The 16,650-nt window shown below is 43.9% G+C and overlaps 1 protein-coding gene across 1 annotated transcript in view; it reads right to left on the bottom strand.

The window, feature by feature from the left end:
• GPC1 (glypican 1) overlaps nucleotides 1–16,395 on the bottom strand; it is a 101,366-nt gene extending 84,971 nt beyond the window's left edge. The window contains exon 1 of the mRNA XM_014308864.2: nucleotides 16,242–16,395. Coding sequence (XP_014164339.1) covers nucleotides 16,242–16,350 — 109 coding nt within the window. The 5' untranslated portion in view covers nucleotides 16,351–16,395. The remainder of the gene's footprint in view (nucleotides 1–16,241) is intronic.
• Nucleotides 16,396–16,650: the final 255 nt, after the last annotated feature.

Raw genomic sequence — 16,650 nt, 5'->3', positions numbered from 1 at the left:
TCCCTACAGAGCAGCAAACAGACTTTTATTGCCCTCTGCACCTGACTTTGCTCTGCAGAAGCACCTGTTCTTCTGCATTTGTTCCTGCAAAGCAGAGTGTGCTGAGGTGAGGGCTGGGCAGTGTGCAGTGTCTGTTCACCCCCTCCTCACCAGCACGGACACTTAAAAAGGAAATTTCCGTCATTCCTGGGGGACTCCACCACTTCCCTGCCCTGTTCTGAGCAGCAGACACACAAAACACATCAGCCACTTACCCACATGGCACAACAGAAGCAGTGTAGCTCCTGTCCTCCACACCTGGGAATTAGTCTAAACATAGTCTGCTTCCAAACATGGGTGTCTATTTCCAGCATCAAACTTCCCAAAAGCAAACAGCAAACCAGTCTAAGACAAGGTAATAGTACACAATTTTCATAATGAAACAAACCTCACTGTGTCAAAGCTGGACTTTCCATGGGCACCTTTGGGTGGTCACACATGCAGCTCTCCTGAACTTCTTGCCTTGGGGGTGTCACCATGAGCACTTTGGCCTCCTGATGCAATGCCATCATGACCTTTAGTGGCCAAAGATTCATCAGGACAACACAAGTGGGTATTTTTTTTAACTGTGACCACAGGAAGATGTGATTTTTTCCTCCATGGTCACTCAGCAGTCCACAGTAAGCCCAAAATAATGTTCCATGCTAATTGCCACAGACACACTCCTTTGAATAAAGAAGAGATGATATTTTCCACTTGCTCAAAGCAATTACTTCTTAAGATATGCGTTAGTTCAATCTTTCCAGGATTTAAATTAAGCCAAGTATTAAATCATCCAAAGCTATCTACCTGAACGTTTTCAATGTCTTTCAGCGTCTTAAAAACAGTCTTTGATGCTTGTTACTTTAAAGGAACAGAATTTTGCCTGAAAATGGACCACTTAAATTCCCTAAAGTGGAAGCTGAGAAAAACCATACTATCTATTTGCAGTCTCAAATTAATACTTTAGGTGGATTTTTGTATCAACTTGAAGTGGTCTAGAATGCGAAAAATAGAGGATTCTGTATAAATAAGAAACATAACAGCCATGCACTGAGGCGGGGAGTGATGAAGCTGAGAATTCCTTTAGGAACAAAGGTGAGAACTGCCTCCATAAAGGATTATATTGTGTTTTGGGGCTTGCACTGTTCACTTTGCCTTAGTTGTTAACATGCTAGCATGGCCACGATTGCAGTCCCTCAGAGTATGAACACAGGTCTCGTTCAGCAGATCAGCAATTACTTTAAATAAGAAATTAGAAATTGGTCCTTAGATACTGGTTTTGCTAATCTGACCGTGCTGAAAACTAATTCTATTCCTAATAGGAGTTCAAACTGCTTCTTTGCCCAAATTGTCTGTTTGCAGCAATCTGAAATGGAAGTATTTTATCAGCTTAACTTGACACAGTGAATTTCTATTATCGGAAGAAAAAGAACTCACAGTACCTGATTTCAGGTTCCAAATTGTTTCAGTTCATTGTGACTCTCTGGAATTATGGAGAATATGTACTCTATTTTCAGTTTACCATCACTACAAAATACCCTAAATGTGAAACTCTACAGATAAATGTCTGGCCTTACATACAAAGAGGACAAAACTCCTGTGAAATAATTATCCAGATTTACTGCAGTGCTATGACTGCAGAAGAGGCCTGAGAAGATTTAACTGTACTGTTGGTGGCTGCTTCCTTCCTGGGTTGCTTGGGAAGCTTCTGGTACAGAGCACAACAAATATCTCACAACTCAATTCCCAAGGTGGAAGTGTGCAGTCAAGGTGCTGTGTCCCATCACTCAGGTATGATTGGGAAGTATTTTATCCCTGCTGTGGTCTGTGGTTTGTGCAGCATCACCTGCTCTCTCAAGTACCTGCCTTTTTAAAATATATTGCACTACAGAGACCTGTAAGTTTTATGACAGCAGAGATTCCAATCTTTATAGCCCTTTTAATGAAAATTACCCATCATACTTTTTTAATGGAAAAAGACCAAACCTAAGCTGTGTCTGCTGACAGCGTTCACTCCTAGCTCCTTCAAATGTGTTTTCCATTTTGTAAGAAATATCCCTGTTCCCTCTTTGCCTCTATATCCCAGTCTATCCCCAAGATGCTCAAACATGACTGCTGCTGATCAGGCTGTTTCCTCTTGACTGCTGTCTGCTCAAATCTCCTCCTCTGTGCTCAGGAATATGCCTGAATGGAGGGTATGCAAGTTACAGCTTACTCATTATTTATATATTCTCTTGGTGAAAAGCTTTCCCCATCTTCCAAGCCAGGCCACCTTCTGCAGAGATTCTTTCTGTTCTGCAAATGTGGATCGTGCACAGCAGCAAAATTCTCAGCCCTTGTACTCAGGAGGGACAGCCTGGTAAAACTCAGCCTCTTCAGCTTTTTCACACCTATGTCTCTATGTGGTTTAACACCATATCCCCATGGGGTCCACTTTAGTGGCCATGGAAGTGCCCCTCCAGCAACTTCAACAGTCTCTGTGTCAGATCCTTGTGTATGTTTATTTAAACAGAAGGGAGGCTTTACACTCCATAAGAAGGGCCAAGGGACCAGGAGTGTGTCTATTCATCTTGCAATGAAGAGCAGAGGCACCAGGGAAGGAGCTGCTGTGAGGACAGGCCAGTTTGCATCAATGGCATTTTTTTGGTGGTGTCAATCTCTGCCTGTTGCAGAGAGAAGTCAGAGATCCCCTGAGAGGGATGTATGGCTGTGCCCTTCAGTGCAGGATGAGGTAAGTGCCTCCTCCTCATCCCTGTGCCCACCAGCTCCCATGTGGAACCCGGAGCACGGGCAGCCAGGATCTCTGCTCCCCAGCACTGCAGCACTTAGAGGCCTTACACAGAGCCATTCCTTAGAAAGCCTTGCTCAGGGCTTACCCCTGCTCTAATAAAGACATCTATTCCCACAGCTGTCCTGCTGCTGCTGCTGTTCACTCAGCACTTGGGTTTGATGAGCTGATTTCTCAGGGTGACTCATTCCACCCTTACTTCACCTGGGCACACTCCCTGAGGCTGCTCTTATCTGGGTGGTGAGGGCAGGCTTCCAGCAAGCTTTTGACATTTCATGCTGGCTGCCTCCTCCCTTCCCTTTGAAGATGCCTGAAGCAGGGGCCTAATGACAGTCTACTGTGGACACCTCCAGCAAAAGTGTTTCAAACTGCTGCCACAGACACTGCCAGCTCCTCCAGGAGCATTACTGATGGCAGCATTACTGACCAAAGGGCTCCCAGCTCTGAGCCTGCACCACCAGCACTGGGGATGAGCCAAGAGAATGATCCCACATTGCTCAGGAGTCTGTGGCATGCAGCTATGGCACAGCAGGGCTGAGTCCAACAGGCTGGCTCCCAGCTCAGTGACTACAGACTCAAATAACAGATAATCAGACCCTGCAAACTCATTTCCCTTAGCTCGACAGCCACTGGCTTCTTCCTCTGTTTTACACACAGCAGACGAGGACTTGTTCTATTTCCTTTGGCCCCAAGAGATAAAATTTATATTTGTTACTGTGTATTTAATTCTCTGGGTTTCTTTCAGAATGAGTCTGTCACAGCTGTATTCCCCAGTGGAAACCTGAAAATCACTGGGCCATGTCCTAACCCAGTTACATCAACTTATTCAGTGTCAAAACTTGGCTCAGTTTTACAGTGAAGTCTGTTTGGTGAGTCAGCTTCCCAGTAAATCTTCAGGGATGTTAATCCACAGGCAGATCCTACTCTGGTATGATACATATACAAGGAGTTTCCCTTGGCTAGGAATAGAACAGAACTGCTTCAGACACACTGTGCTTCAGTTGTATAAAATGTCTTGATTAGCATTTCTTGTTTTGTTTTTAGAGATAAAAGGAAATAACAATAGACTCCAAATCTCTGTCTCATTCATAGCCAAAGCTGGTCTGCATAATTAAAAGTAATTGTTAGCTTCTAATAGCTTGGCATTTTTCACTGCACCTTCCAGACAAGAGAAAAATCCAGACACAGAAAAACTACTGAATTGTGAATGTTCATTCAACGTTTTCAGTAGGCATCTGAATCTTGTGTTTAAGCCAAAACAGTAATGCAGCAAGAAGCACAGAGAGCAATTGCTTACTGGTGACCAAAGGTAAGAAAGGTCAAACGTTTATTTCCTTTGTTGCTCCTATCTGTGCAGTGCTCAGAATCTTTTAATTATATTTCATGGTCCTCTGAACTTGTACAAGGGCATAAAATATATTTATAGCTCACTTAAACTCTTAGCAATGAAACAGCCATCCTATGCAGGACCTTTGCTAATCAAGTGAAGACTTTCTATGCATTAACTTTAAAAATGTAAAAAAGTACTTGTTCCTTCTCCAGCCAAAACGCTTATCACAGTCTAAAGGCAACAACAAAGAAAAGCTATTTTCTTCTTAGGTAACAGTTTGAGTCTGTATCAGTTCACCTGTGATGTTTGAAGTACAATTTCACTGGCAATGCACATCCATTATAAGTGTTATTATAGAACTGGAAGCTCTCAACCACACTGTGCCAAACACCAAAGAAACATATAATAAAGAGATCAGCCCTCTCTAAAGCTTTTCCTGCCTGTGTCATTTTCTCTTTTAGACAACAACAAAAAAGGGGTAATCAAATAAAGAGGTCTCCACTTAACTAATCATACTCGATGCAAATTCCAGATGAGCAGGCTGAAAAGCTCCCAGTGTAATTATACACCTCACACCAAACCTACCTGGCACATCTTACACCAACCTTTCATGCTGGGAATCTGCTTTGAGATGAATTTTAGGGAAGATCAGCCAAAAACATTACTTGTGTGTGAGGCTGAGATTAAGGAAAGGAGTAGGTGCTTTACAACAGGACCAGCTGCCCTTGCTTTGCTTTTCCCCCAGAAGCTGCTGGGCCCTGGCATGCTGGAGTGGGCAGTGATGGCAGGGAGGGAGCCAGGCTGGCACCTCCTGCAAATGGGGCCTTACATGAGATTTTAAAGACTCCACTCAAGGCTGCCTCATAACTGCAAACCCAAACAGCCCCAGACTGAGGGATCTGAAAAAATTCAAACTGCTGGTGAAACCTTAATTCAGCTTCCTGATGCACATGCTTTATGATATGATCTTTAATTAGCCTATGAGGAAATTAATAATGATTTCTGTGTGTAGAATTTGGCTGATGTACAGTAAATAATGCACCATGCTACCCAATGAATGGTGATGATTCAGCAGACATCATCTCTCATGTGTCCTGCAAGAGGCAAGGGGCCTGTGAGGGAAAAAACAGTGTAGGATTACATCAATGAAGAGTAAATATCAATAGTCTATTTGTGCCAGAGAGGGAGGCACAAATTAAACTGCAAAAAAAAAAAATCTCAGTTCTTGTGTTTTGCCTTCTGGCTTTCTTGATATGGAGTATGGAAACATAAAAATATTTAATGTTTCTTATCTGCTGATTAGTGTTTCATGTGATCAAACAGAAGCTGAGCTGTGCAGCAGTTCAGGGGCCTGGTGGTGACAGTCAGGCAGCACCAGGAAGGCAGAGGCACCGCTGGGATGGGCTTCACTGTGACCTGCAGTGAGCTCAACACGGCCAGGGGATGAGAGGAAAGCTGGGCTGGCTCAGCCCAGCCTTGTCATCTCCAACCTGACTGAGAGCTGCATGGCAGGTACAAAAGGCAGAGGATGCCAAATCCTGCAGAAACAGGGTCATGTTGCTTTCAAAGGGCTCCTCAAGCTGGACAAAACTCAGCCGTGTTTTTTCAGAGCTGCAGCAATTGCAGGCTGACATGTAAAATACTGGTTGTATTTGTCATGGGTACAGCCAACTGCACAGCTTTGCTGTTCACCTGCAGGTGTGAAGGAGGAGGATCAGCCCCTGCTCCAGCCAAAGCAGTCAGCACCAGAGGAGGAGGAGGAGCCCTACCTCTCTCATTATTACCTGTGAGCCAGAACTGGAGAGCAGACACAGACAAGTCCTTATTTACAGTGCACCATGACAAACAGGATGCCCCACTTTGCCCTCAGATGTCACAAATAAAGCACAAGGCCAGCAAATTGAGGCTATCCATTATTCTTGGTTATTTCCACCCAAGCCCTTGCCTTTCTCAATGACCTGGAGGGCAGAAGCAAAGCCACAGGCACGGATGGGTGCATCAAAAGAGAGCTGAAATCCTGCTCTCAGAAAAGTCAATTCCAGCCATTTCCTCCACAAGAAGTTTACTACATGCTGCCACACAATACTTTTATTGGCATTCATTACTCCTTGAGGACTAATTGATTCATTTTTAGCAGCATTAAAACAAGGCTGCATTTTACAAGGGAATTGCTCTACTGCTGGGGCTGTAGGAAGCTGCTCAATTATCTCCAGAACACTAAAAGCTGAATCCAAACTCAATACTCAAATTGTAACAAACATATTTCCCCAAGCCTTGATTAACCCACAGGCTGATCCCCAGCTCACAGCTGTCTCAGGTTTTGGGAGGGAGGTTGGGAGTGCTGGGGTTTGTTTATTTTATCATTACCACACAGCTTGGGACCCTGCAGAGCAGAGACAGTCACCACGGGCTGCATTTCTTGCTAAGCCCTACTGGAAGTGAAAACCACAAAATTGAATCCCTTCCATACTCACAGTAAGGTTGCTCCTCTCTTTTGTATCTGATGTCTCCTTCATTTGGAGCTTCCTTTCTGTTTAAGAACAGCTGGAGACACACAATTTAGCATTCACATTTAACTAGATATTTGTGGCATTCCAAAGTCAAATTAACAAGCTTGTTACCTCTCAACATGTAAAAATACTATAATATTCATTCCCAGCAACACCTACAAAAGAACACAGCAATTCCTTTCAACTGAAATACACACATCTATCTACATACATACATATAAATATATATTCCTTTATATGACCCTCTGCCTTTATCAGCATCTCTAAGTCACTAAGTTTAAATGGATTCAGAATCTTAACTGCACTGCTTTGAAAAATAAAAGGCAGATATAGTGAATAATGTGAAAATGTACAGCTTGGAGATGGAGCTAAGACAAAGGGAAACAAGTTCCAGCACTACATGCAAAAAACAAAGGTGGGTAATCAATAACATGGTGCATCAGAGAGAAAAAATGAATCCTTTTTATTTTCTCTACTAATGAACAGCCTCACTGTTCCTCTCCAGCCTCGGGGTGAAGAGTGTGCTGACGTTACCCCTTGGTCAGCAGGCATCACTGCTGAGCAATGTCAAACAACTTCCTGCAAAGGGGAGATCCTGCTGGGAAAGCTGTGGATTAGAAGTATTACTACAGACAAATCTTTAAAATCTCTCAATCTTTTTTCCATGTACTCTCCTAAAGATCCCAACCAAGCTGAAGTAAAACCCATTGTTAATCCTGCCTGGGTCACCACCTCAGAGCACCTGATGCTGCACTCACAATTTCACACACACATTTTGTAATATCAGGCCTGAGAGAAGCTGGGGTTCCTGATTTATATTTTTCTTTGCAGTGAAACAAACTCAGCCCATTGGTGTCTTGGCCAAGTCTACAGGTTTAATGAGAATGATGCAACACCATCTGGTTCCTTCAGAAGTAGCTATGAACTGCTGGGTAAAATGAGAGTTTTCTTTCCCTCTACCATGGGTAATTTCAGAAAATACAAGAAATAGAATCAAGATACCCCAACATTGCCTGGACACGAAGTGAAGCACTGGAAAAAGCTCTGCACACATTACACCATTTTAACTGTGCTTTTAAATGCAAGAAGCTGTGTTGGCCTGAAGGGAGAAAACAAAATAAGAGTAGGAGGGGGGGGATAAGTGAACAGTTTACATCCTTAAGCAGCTATAGAAAATACAAAGGTGAAATGTTCATCAGGGAAGGTATTCACCCTCTTTTTACCACAAAAAAGCATTATCTTTGAGTCTCCCTGCAGACAATCAATTCTCAGCCTGTTTTTCATAGGCAGACATCACTTTCAAGCTCTTATTGGCACTCCTGGTACTCATATTACACTCCAAAAACCAGATCAACTCCTCTAATCACAACAGGTTACCTGACACCAAAAAACTCCTACACACCTGCCCCCATTTACACAAGTTGTTTGCAGACCCCTGTCATGATTTGGATCATTACTTCCACTTCAGAAGGGGCCTTACACAGAAAAACCACAAATACCAATGACCAGAGAGCATTTACAGGCAGTGCCTGTTCCCTCTTAGGCTGGGGTGCTGAGAACAGTTGATACCCCTGTAAGACAGGGAATGACATGATTTTTTTGGTGTCTAACTAGAAGAGGATCACTGTTTTATGAACTAGAGAGACTTATGAACTAGAGGTGCTCCTGCACCTCACTCAACACCCAGGGACTTGAGCTCTGTTCCCATCCCTAGCACAAACCTATGGTATGACCTTCCACTCATCTCTTCCCTCCATAATCCACTTCTCCAAACCAGATGTTTGTCCGTTTATTTTTGTTTTCAAACCAAGTCCTTGGACCATAGGTTGAGGCTCAGACAGGCAGGATGCCCTGCAGTGCATGACAGCACTTCTTGGCTCTATGCTGCTTCAATGGCAATAATTAATAAAGTAGAATCAACAGTTTGCTGCAAGCATTTCTGGTGAGACAGAACAAAGTACTTTTATCATCTCAAATGAGAACAGATACCTTGAAGTACTCAAAATAACCAAGCTCCTATGTCAGGACATGCCACATATTTCAGTAGCATATTTCCCAGCTCACTGTGTTTGCTGATCTCTAGGTGGGGACAGCATCTTGTTGCTGGAGCCCCCCTTGCTCCCAAATATCCACAGTACCTGGCTGGGAACAGAGACTAAATTCTTGTCAAACATCAAGTTGGAGCAAAAATATCCCCTCAAGAGCTGATTCAGAGCACCTAAACTTCTTTGCAATAAAAGCAGCCCAGGAAATCCTATTATTTTCGTCTTAGGAGAAATACTGGGCATCAGAAAGATGAAGGGTGACAACTGCTTCACGTGAAGCCAGCAAACCAGCTAGAAAATGGCTGAGCATAAAGTGGTTCAAGACTCGGGCTCTTCTGCAGAGAAACCTCAGCTGTTCATCTCCCATTCCCCGCCCTGACTTCCATCCAGCCATGTGGGAGTGAGGCTCTGCAGCCACTGAAGGCAACACCAGCACCTGTGATAAAACTTAGGCTGCTTGGCTGCTTGCTCTGTGAAATCAGAGGCTTTCAAAGAGATTCATGCACTGTGTCCTGAATGTTAAAATAAACTCTACCAACACCTTCTTCTGAGATTACTATCTGGGCATCATTAATTTCTTGCAAAATATGCCTGTGTTATCCTGTATCTCAGAAGAGCAGGTGCTTTCCTTTATGCCCCCAAGCAGATGCACATTTCACTGTTCTCTGAGCACTCAGAGGCACCTTTTTTTGAGTGTGTGACAAAACATGGTGACAGCTGCTGAAACTCAGATGCCTGATGTACCTTTTCCACCTAACCTGACTTTTGCAAGGACGAAGCAGCTCATCTCTGGGGTGTGCAGGCCCTTGCAGGAGGCACCCCAGTGCAGTGCTCTCATCCCAGCCACTCCAGCGTTTTGTTTTCTTTTCTTGCAATAAAAGAGAATATTGTGCCCATGCCATCTGTTAAGCAAAGTGCTGCACGTACATTGCAATATACCCTGCAGCACAGAGCAGAGCCTTCCAGATTATATGTGAAGAGAAGTGGCTGTAAGGAGAGAGAAAACTCCAGGTGCTGGAGCTGTTACAGGTGAGCTTAAACGTTTGCTTCCCTGAGGCAGAGACCTGTCAGGATAAATCTTGTCTGCCCAGGAATGCACCTCAGCAGACACCGCACCCCATTCCAGGAACCCATAAATACCAAATGAGATGCTCAGCACCACACATGAAAGCATCTCCTTTCTCTGGACTCTGACTGTGGGGGAGTGACAGCCTGGCTAGCATCAATCCTGTCTTGTGCTGGGCTGTTTTTAAGGTGGTTACTTGGGGGGGAACAATATATGAAGTGAGCATGGGTGTTTGCTGCCTTTTTCCTATGGACACCTCCAAGGGAACCCCCATATTTGGTCCTCTGTCCTGGATCCACCTGAGACTCTGCTTTTTTATTTCAGCTTAAAGGAGACACTCTCTTTGTCTGTATCATCCTCAAACCAACCCTAAGGGAAGGAAGTCCATGGGAGCCAGAGGAATCATCTTTGATGGACTCTAAATCCTTTTGATAACACATCCCAGAGGTAAAGCTGTAGGACAAATGGGCTTCTTCTGAATGATGCTGCCCAAGTGCTGTGCAGAAAGAGGCACAAAACAATGGTGTTTTCAGTAGTGCAATTTCACCAAAAAGGTTGCCTCTGGCCTGTCACAAAAATGCAGTGCAGGTGATGAATACTCAGTGAAAGAGACTCATTCCCAGGTTTCTTCCTATCCCTTTGTCATGCCACTAAAAAAAGATGATCAAACATCTTCCTGCCCTTAAGTCACCCCTCTAACTCAGTCTCCATGACTCTGCCAGCTTTTTGTTCAGGAGCTGAAATAGTTCTAGGCCCACTCATTCTTTTCCATTTGGAAAAAAATGCCCATGCACAGGCACTGTTTCATAGCAGATGTTCAGCTGGGAGACAGCAGGCAGCCAGTGCAAGATTGATGCTAGGAAAGACAAAGCTCAGGTGGGCTGTGGAAGCCATGCCACATCCCCAGCATATATCCAGAGGGACAGCTGAGCCTGCTGTCCCATGGGGTGCTGGGAGCCCTGCTGTCTCCCATCTGCCCGAGGATGCTCCAGAGGTCAGAGCTCTCCTACAGCGCTGAGCCCATGGCCAAGGCCACCAACTGAGCCACACACCACAATTTCAGGGCAGAGCCCTGGCCTGGGGAGTCACCACAAGAAAGAGAGCTCCCAGGCAATTAGGGGTTTCTGGATCAAAAGCAATACATTTGAAGTCCTAACCCAAATTCCTGGCCCTAGGGAGCAGCCAGTGCTGGTGCCAGGGGCAGTGGGAGCAGGCAGCTCACAGAGCGCAGCCCGCGACTGCTGGAGCAATTCTGCTCACTCCACAAGTGCTCCCTTCCACAACCTCTGAAACAAAGGAATTTATTTCTAAACACAGCAGCAATTCCACATTGTAAGGCACAACACTTCTTCCCTGTTTCTAAATAAACAGTACCTTTTAGACAGCACCTCACTAAACCATGAGATGCCTCCAAGAAACACCCAGGGCTGAGAGCAGTGGCAACAGGACATGGCAAGTGTGGAGCAGTTCTTTTGGGACAACACGTCTGGGGACACAGGCACTGCAGCCCTGGTGGCCCAGATAACCCTTGCTCAGGTCTTGTGTCAATAATCTCCTGCACAGAGGAGTCCTGCATCTCTCTTTGGTGCATGGGCCACCAAATTCAGATACTTTAAAATTTCAGGTCATCAGGGCTTGGTTTATGGTCTCATCAACTGAGAAAATGCCAGCAAAATTCAGATTCAGGTCTGGATTTTGTAGTCCAGAACAGAGCTCTGCCTGCTGGGCTTACTCCACAACCTCCTGATCAGATTCCTTAAGCATTCACAATATATAAGAATGTAAAACAAAAATATTTATATATGCCTCTCTCCAACAGTGCTCTTAGGGGCTGCAGCTGTAGGTACTGAGGGTTATATAACTCAGTTCCTCTGACAAAGACACATTTGGTTGAACTTTAAACAAGGGACCTTTAGAAATCTGTAAAATTTTAACCATCAGTGTGTAACAGCTTCTAGGACATTTCCCACCTTGTAACATTTAAAACAATGATTCATCTTCATAAGAAATATGTAACTGTCTGAAACTAACTCTCAAATAATGTTAATTATCTGCATGGTCTGTGTTTCTGCCTATGCGGTTTCCAGCTACCAAGACTGGACATTATGAGAGCTTTTACATGACATCAGCTTTCCAATGACCAGCCAGTTATAAAATACAAATTTTTTTATCTGCATTTGATTGTCACAGCTTAAAAATCACAGATTTTATGAGAGCTACAAATCATTTTTAGACTGTGCAGTATGGACTAAAAGCCAAGGTTTTTTTGTTTTGGCTTGTTGATATTTCCTGAAAACATGAAACAATTCTGAAAGGACAGATTTCCTGGCTCACAGCTAAAGGTCAGCAGTCACACAGGGACTGCTTGCTAAGTGCACCAAAAGGAAAGATTGGCGCAACATTGCAGCATTATTAAAAAGTGATTTAAGTGGGGGGAAAGGGAGAAAACAGAGAGACAGACCTAGATTATACTCTCAACAACTGAGCTTTCACCAAGATTAGAAAAACAGCCTTGTTCCTTGCTGCTTGCAGCCCCTCAGTGTCACTCCAAGCACTGCTTGCTCTTGCTCCCTCTTTACAGCCCTCTGCAGCCACCCCTGACTGCAGAGCCTTGGGAAGGGACTGCTCTGACCACGCACAAATCACTGCTAGAGCCTTGCCTGAACAGCCCAGAAGTTTTTCCAGGCTCATTGCTGCAACAGAGTATGGTAGTACAAGTTTAATTTGTACTGGGAAGGACAGGAGTTCAGAATTCTGATGACTGTGAGCAACACTGACATGCAGCTGTTAATAAGCAAAAAAAAGCTAATTTTCCACGGGAATCTCCCCCAGACCTGAGCAATGTTTGTAACTCTCTCCCAGCACAACTGAAGAGCCAGTCCTGTTCTGCAGCTGTCAGAGGGGCACAGCCAGCTCATCTGTATCCTGAACCACTGCATGGACAGAGCTCCCTGTCAAGGTATTTAATTTTGTAATAATAGATACTGAAATTTCCCCATTCACTGACAAGATACCAGTTTGAAAAGAAGCACATTCTGCAATCAATGTTGGAAGCACCTTTAAAACAGTATTTAGTACCAGCCTAACAGAGGCTGTATCCTAGCTCCCTTTAAGACCCCCAGCTTGTTTTTATTTTTATTATTCATGTTTTTCTTTCTAAGTATAGGCTATATATAATTTTTCAGGCAAATAAATGTCAACCAAAACCAACCTAACAGCAGGACTCTGCTACAGGCCCTGCTCCCAAGTACCTACATTTCCCTCCCTGTATGACCAAGAGCCCTGTGCCATCAGAATTAACAAAGAATTTGTGCCTTTAATCCTGATAATGAAATACCTCTACTCTGGCCACAACATCCTCCCTAGCATTGAGTTATCAAAAGCATATGCTCCCATCACTCATGGTCTGTGCTTCTGGCTCTTTTCCTTTTTTTTTAAATTAAAGCCAATTGGTTGTAGAGCAAAATGCTACCTTTTCAGTTAAAAGTTTAACAGCAAGCCTATGACCACATGTATAGCTTGCAACTGATGTCTCCAAATTCTGCTAACTACCGTAACATAAAGCAAAACAACAAATGAGCTGGTAAGCAGCTAAGCAATACCATAGGCTGTTTAAATTTAGCCCTGGCAGATCCTGGAGGAAGGGCATCTCCAGCCATGTGTCCTCTGCTGAGCAGAGAGAGCACTCAGGCTGTAGGATCCTATTCCACACCTCACTTTTGAATATATGGCTACACTTATTGCATGTCATCTGTATCTCACACGTGCATTTTCTCTAAAAGTGCTTTGTATGAGATAAAGAGCACTCAGCTCTTGGACACAGAATGTTTGCTCCAAAAGCAGCCAGGGAGACTGAAACCACAGCCTCTGTAATTCCTTGCATCAACACAAAGCTGCAGCTCAGAGCAGAGGCGTGCTGACAATTGAGGGCTTTACAGACCACAACCTGCAAGGATGAATTACTCTCCAAAGCAAAATGTTGACCACAGGCATGGAGAACATTACTTCAGAGGCAGATTGCTGTAGCCTTGCTATTTTCTATCTGGAGCTTGGGGAATTTACAAGTAGAGACTATTGCCATGATCAGCAGTGAGATTACAGGCACAAGATTTGCTGTGATCAATCCAAAAATAAGACAGCTCCAGGCCTGAAGTTCAGTGTGCCACACCTGCTAGCAGAGAATACATGAATAATGTGATCTCCAGGCTACAAATACTTTGAGAAAGGGTTGGACATTCCCATCCAGTGGAGCCTCTCTGCCTCCTCCTAAGGCCAAATGAAATCACTAATGTGAGGACAAGCTGTGCATTGATACCTCTGAAACCCCAAAAGCTGCACTCCAAGCTGCTCCTGAGGAAATCCAACAAAATCAGGCATCCAGTGCCAGCAAGACTAGAACTCATCCATGTGACATGAAAAGCTCTTTCATTGAACAGCTCTAAGGAGCACTACCTGAAAAAGTCTTGTTAACTGTGAGATTAATAACATTTCCTGGAAGCTAGGGCAGTTTCTGTGGCATTGTTTCAGGAGCTGAGGTGATCCCACTGCTGCATCACCAGAACTCTCTCAATTTTAAACCATTTATGCAATAGCTAAAGAAAAATTAATAGTACTATTTAAAGTCATGCTTGAAACTGAGACACAATATGATGATTTTTTTAATCATGTCTTGCATAAATTATGAACTCTGCATTGATTACAAGGGTAGTTAAGCACATGAAAAGGGTATAATGGGAGCAGGAGACATCTTCCTGGCCTGTGGGCTCAAGTGAGGTTGTTCCCACTACAGAACACCAATGATCTGTGCATTATGGTCTGTAAAAGTAGTACTTGGCTTATTGACCATTTACTTTGTTTGATACTTAAAAGAAACTTGGGTATGAACCACAGAAATAAAGCTCTATCCTTGTAAAAATCTGGGGAATAAAACCAAAATAAAATAAAATACTGGGGAATAAAACCAAATGGCTCTAACTGACAACACAAGCATCCCCCTTTTATATATTTTGTTTTGCTTACTGTTACTCTTACTGCTGTTATTATTATTATTAATCCACCACAACATCACACTTAGACTAAACCAGTTCCCCACTAGGAAATTTCTGCTTATTAGTATAATCCTCAACACTTCCATCAAATTTTGCACTCCCTTAGATGTCAGATGCAGAACTCTGCTCTTTGGAGTGGCTGTGGTGAAAATAAAGAGCAGATATAGTAGCCAGTGATGTGACAGGGAGTGGAGAGAGAGAGGGTGCCAAGCACTAACCCCTGCAAAGGGCTGGATTTCAGAGGTTGGGGATTGTGCTCAGCAGCAGCTACGTCAGGTCCCATTCAGACATCAGTCTGAGCAACCACCATTGTCAGGCTCTTTTAAAAATCCTGACTGTCACCTTTTAAAGCGGGTGAAAATCAATTAATTTTGAGCTTATAAAGGAATGTGTTTGCTGGGGCCAACCTTGGCCACACACACAATGCCTTTTGCAGAGATGCACTGCCTTTTCTTCCTATTTAGTGTAAAAGCACTTCATCATCTTGGTTATAAGCTTGAAGGTCAGGCTTATTTCTTTAGATCTATTATTTACTACTTGAATTTCCAGTTCCACCCTTCTGGCTATTACAGCTTCTTTTCCCGACTCCTTTTCACGGTAACTCTGTGATGATGACTGTTTGATAAAGGTAGGAGGACCATGATTCTAAGTGTCTGACCTTCTTCAAAATCTGATAATGGATACAGTTTCTGAATCACAGGTCATCCCAATTTTGTCAGTAAACCATTTATTTACAGTGGCCTTCAGACCTCCAGGCTCACTGTGCACTGCAAAATGGATTTTTCAGGGAACAATAAAAGTAGGAGAGCCATCCTTAGTCTTTGCTTATGTTAGGAGGGATACTGGACTTTGGAGAGAATGTTTCTCCACAACATCTTAATGCACCACAGTCTCTAAGAGCTTTCCTGTTCTGTAACATTTCCTGATGTTTGTATGAAACTGACAGTTATAGGCATCCAATACAAACTAACCTCCTTTTCACTTGCAACCTACATGGAAAGGGCAAGAAAAATCCATGTCTCCTTAAACTCTCTCCACCTACTGAGGGCTATCCAGTCACCTCTGCAATATTGTTCAACTTACAGTTCAAGGCACAGTGCCAGGTTTTACATCACTGCCTCAAATGCTACTCTGCTGTGGAAGGAGCTGATTACAGCCCGCCTGTCCCAGCCGTGTCAGTGCCAAGGCACACCAGTGTCTGCCAGCCTCCTCCAGTGGCTGCTCTGAAATGGAGATCTCAAAATGCCTTGGTCTTACAGAAACACTGCCAGAGGTACAAATCCTACAATTCCAGCAGCTCAATGCTTCATGCAAACTGTTGGGTGAGATGCAGAGAAAAATGTGTCAAACACCAACTCCTGGCTCCAACAGTGCCTGGAAAACTGAGCAGCGAGTGGATCCTGAGCAGAGGGAAGCAGGCAGGTTTTACTTACTGTCAAAGCTCCTGTGCTGTGCTGTTAGGGTGGCCTGCACGGAGCGACCAGCCTCTTTCATCATGGCTTCAAATTCACTTCGGCTTTTGTTTGCAAAGTTCTCCTCCATCTCGCTGGTGCAGCAGGTGTAGCCTTGTGGGCAGATTCGCAGGTGCTCCCCTAAAATGAGAGAAAATGCTGTTTAATGGCCAGGTCTGGGAAAGGGAGAACTAAGTGCTGGACAATCTCAGCTTAAAAATATTCCAGCTCCCTGGTAACCTGGATCTGCATCAGGTCTTTCTGTCAAATTTACCACCTAATTTGAGTTCTTCTGCTTTAATACAGTGGTTGGTATCAATACAGGCACAAATTTTCTCACTGTTGACTGTGAGGGAAGAAAAAGCAAGGAAAAAAAATTCGCATTTGGAGC

This window comes from Geospiza fortis, unplaced genomic scaffold (assembly GCF_000277835.1).
Source record: "Geospiza fortis unplaced genomic scaffold, GeoFor_1.0 scaffold101, whole genome shotgun sequence".
Taxonomy (NCBI): Eukaryota; Metazoa; Chordata; class Aves; order Passeriformes; family Thraupidae; genus Geospiza; species Geospiza fortis.
This window is presented reverse-complemented; position numbering and strand designations above follow the sequence as displayed.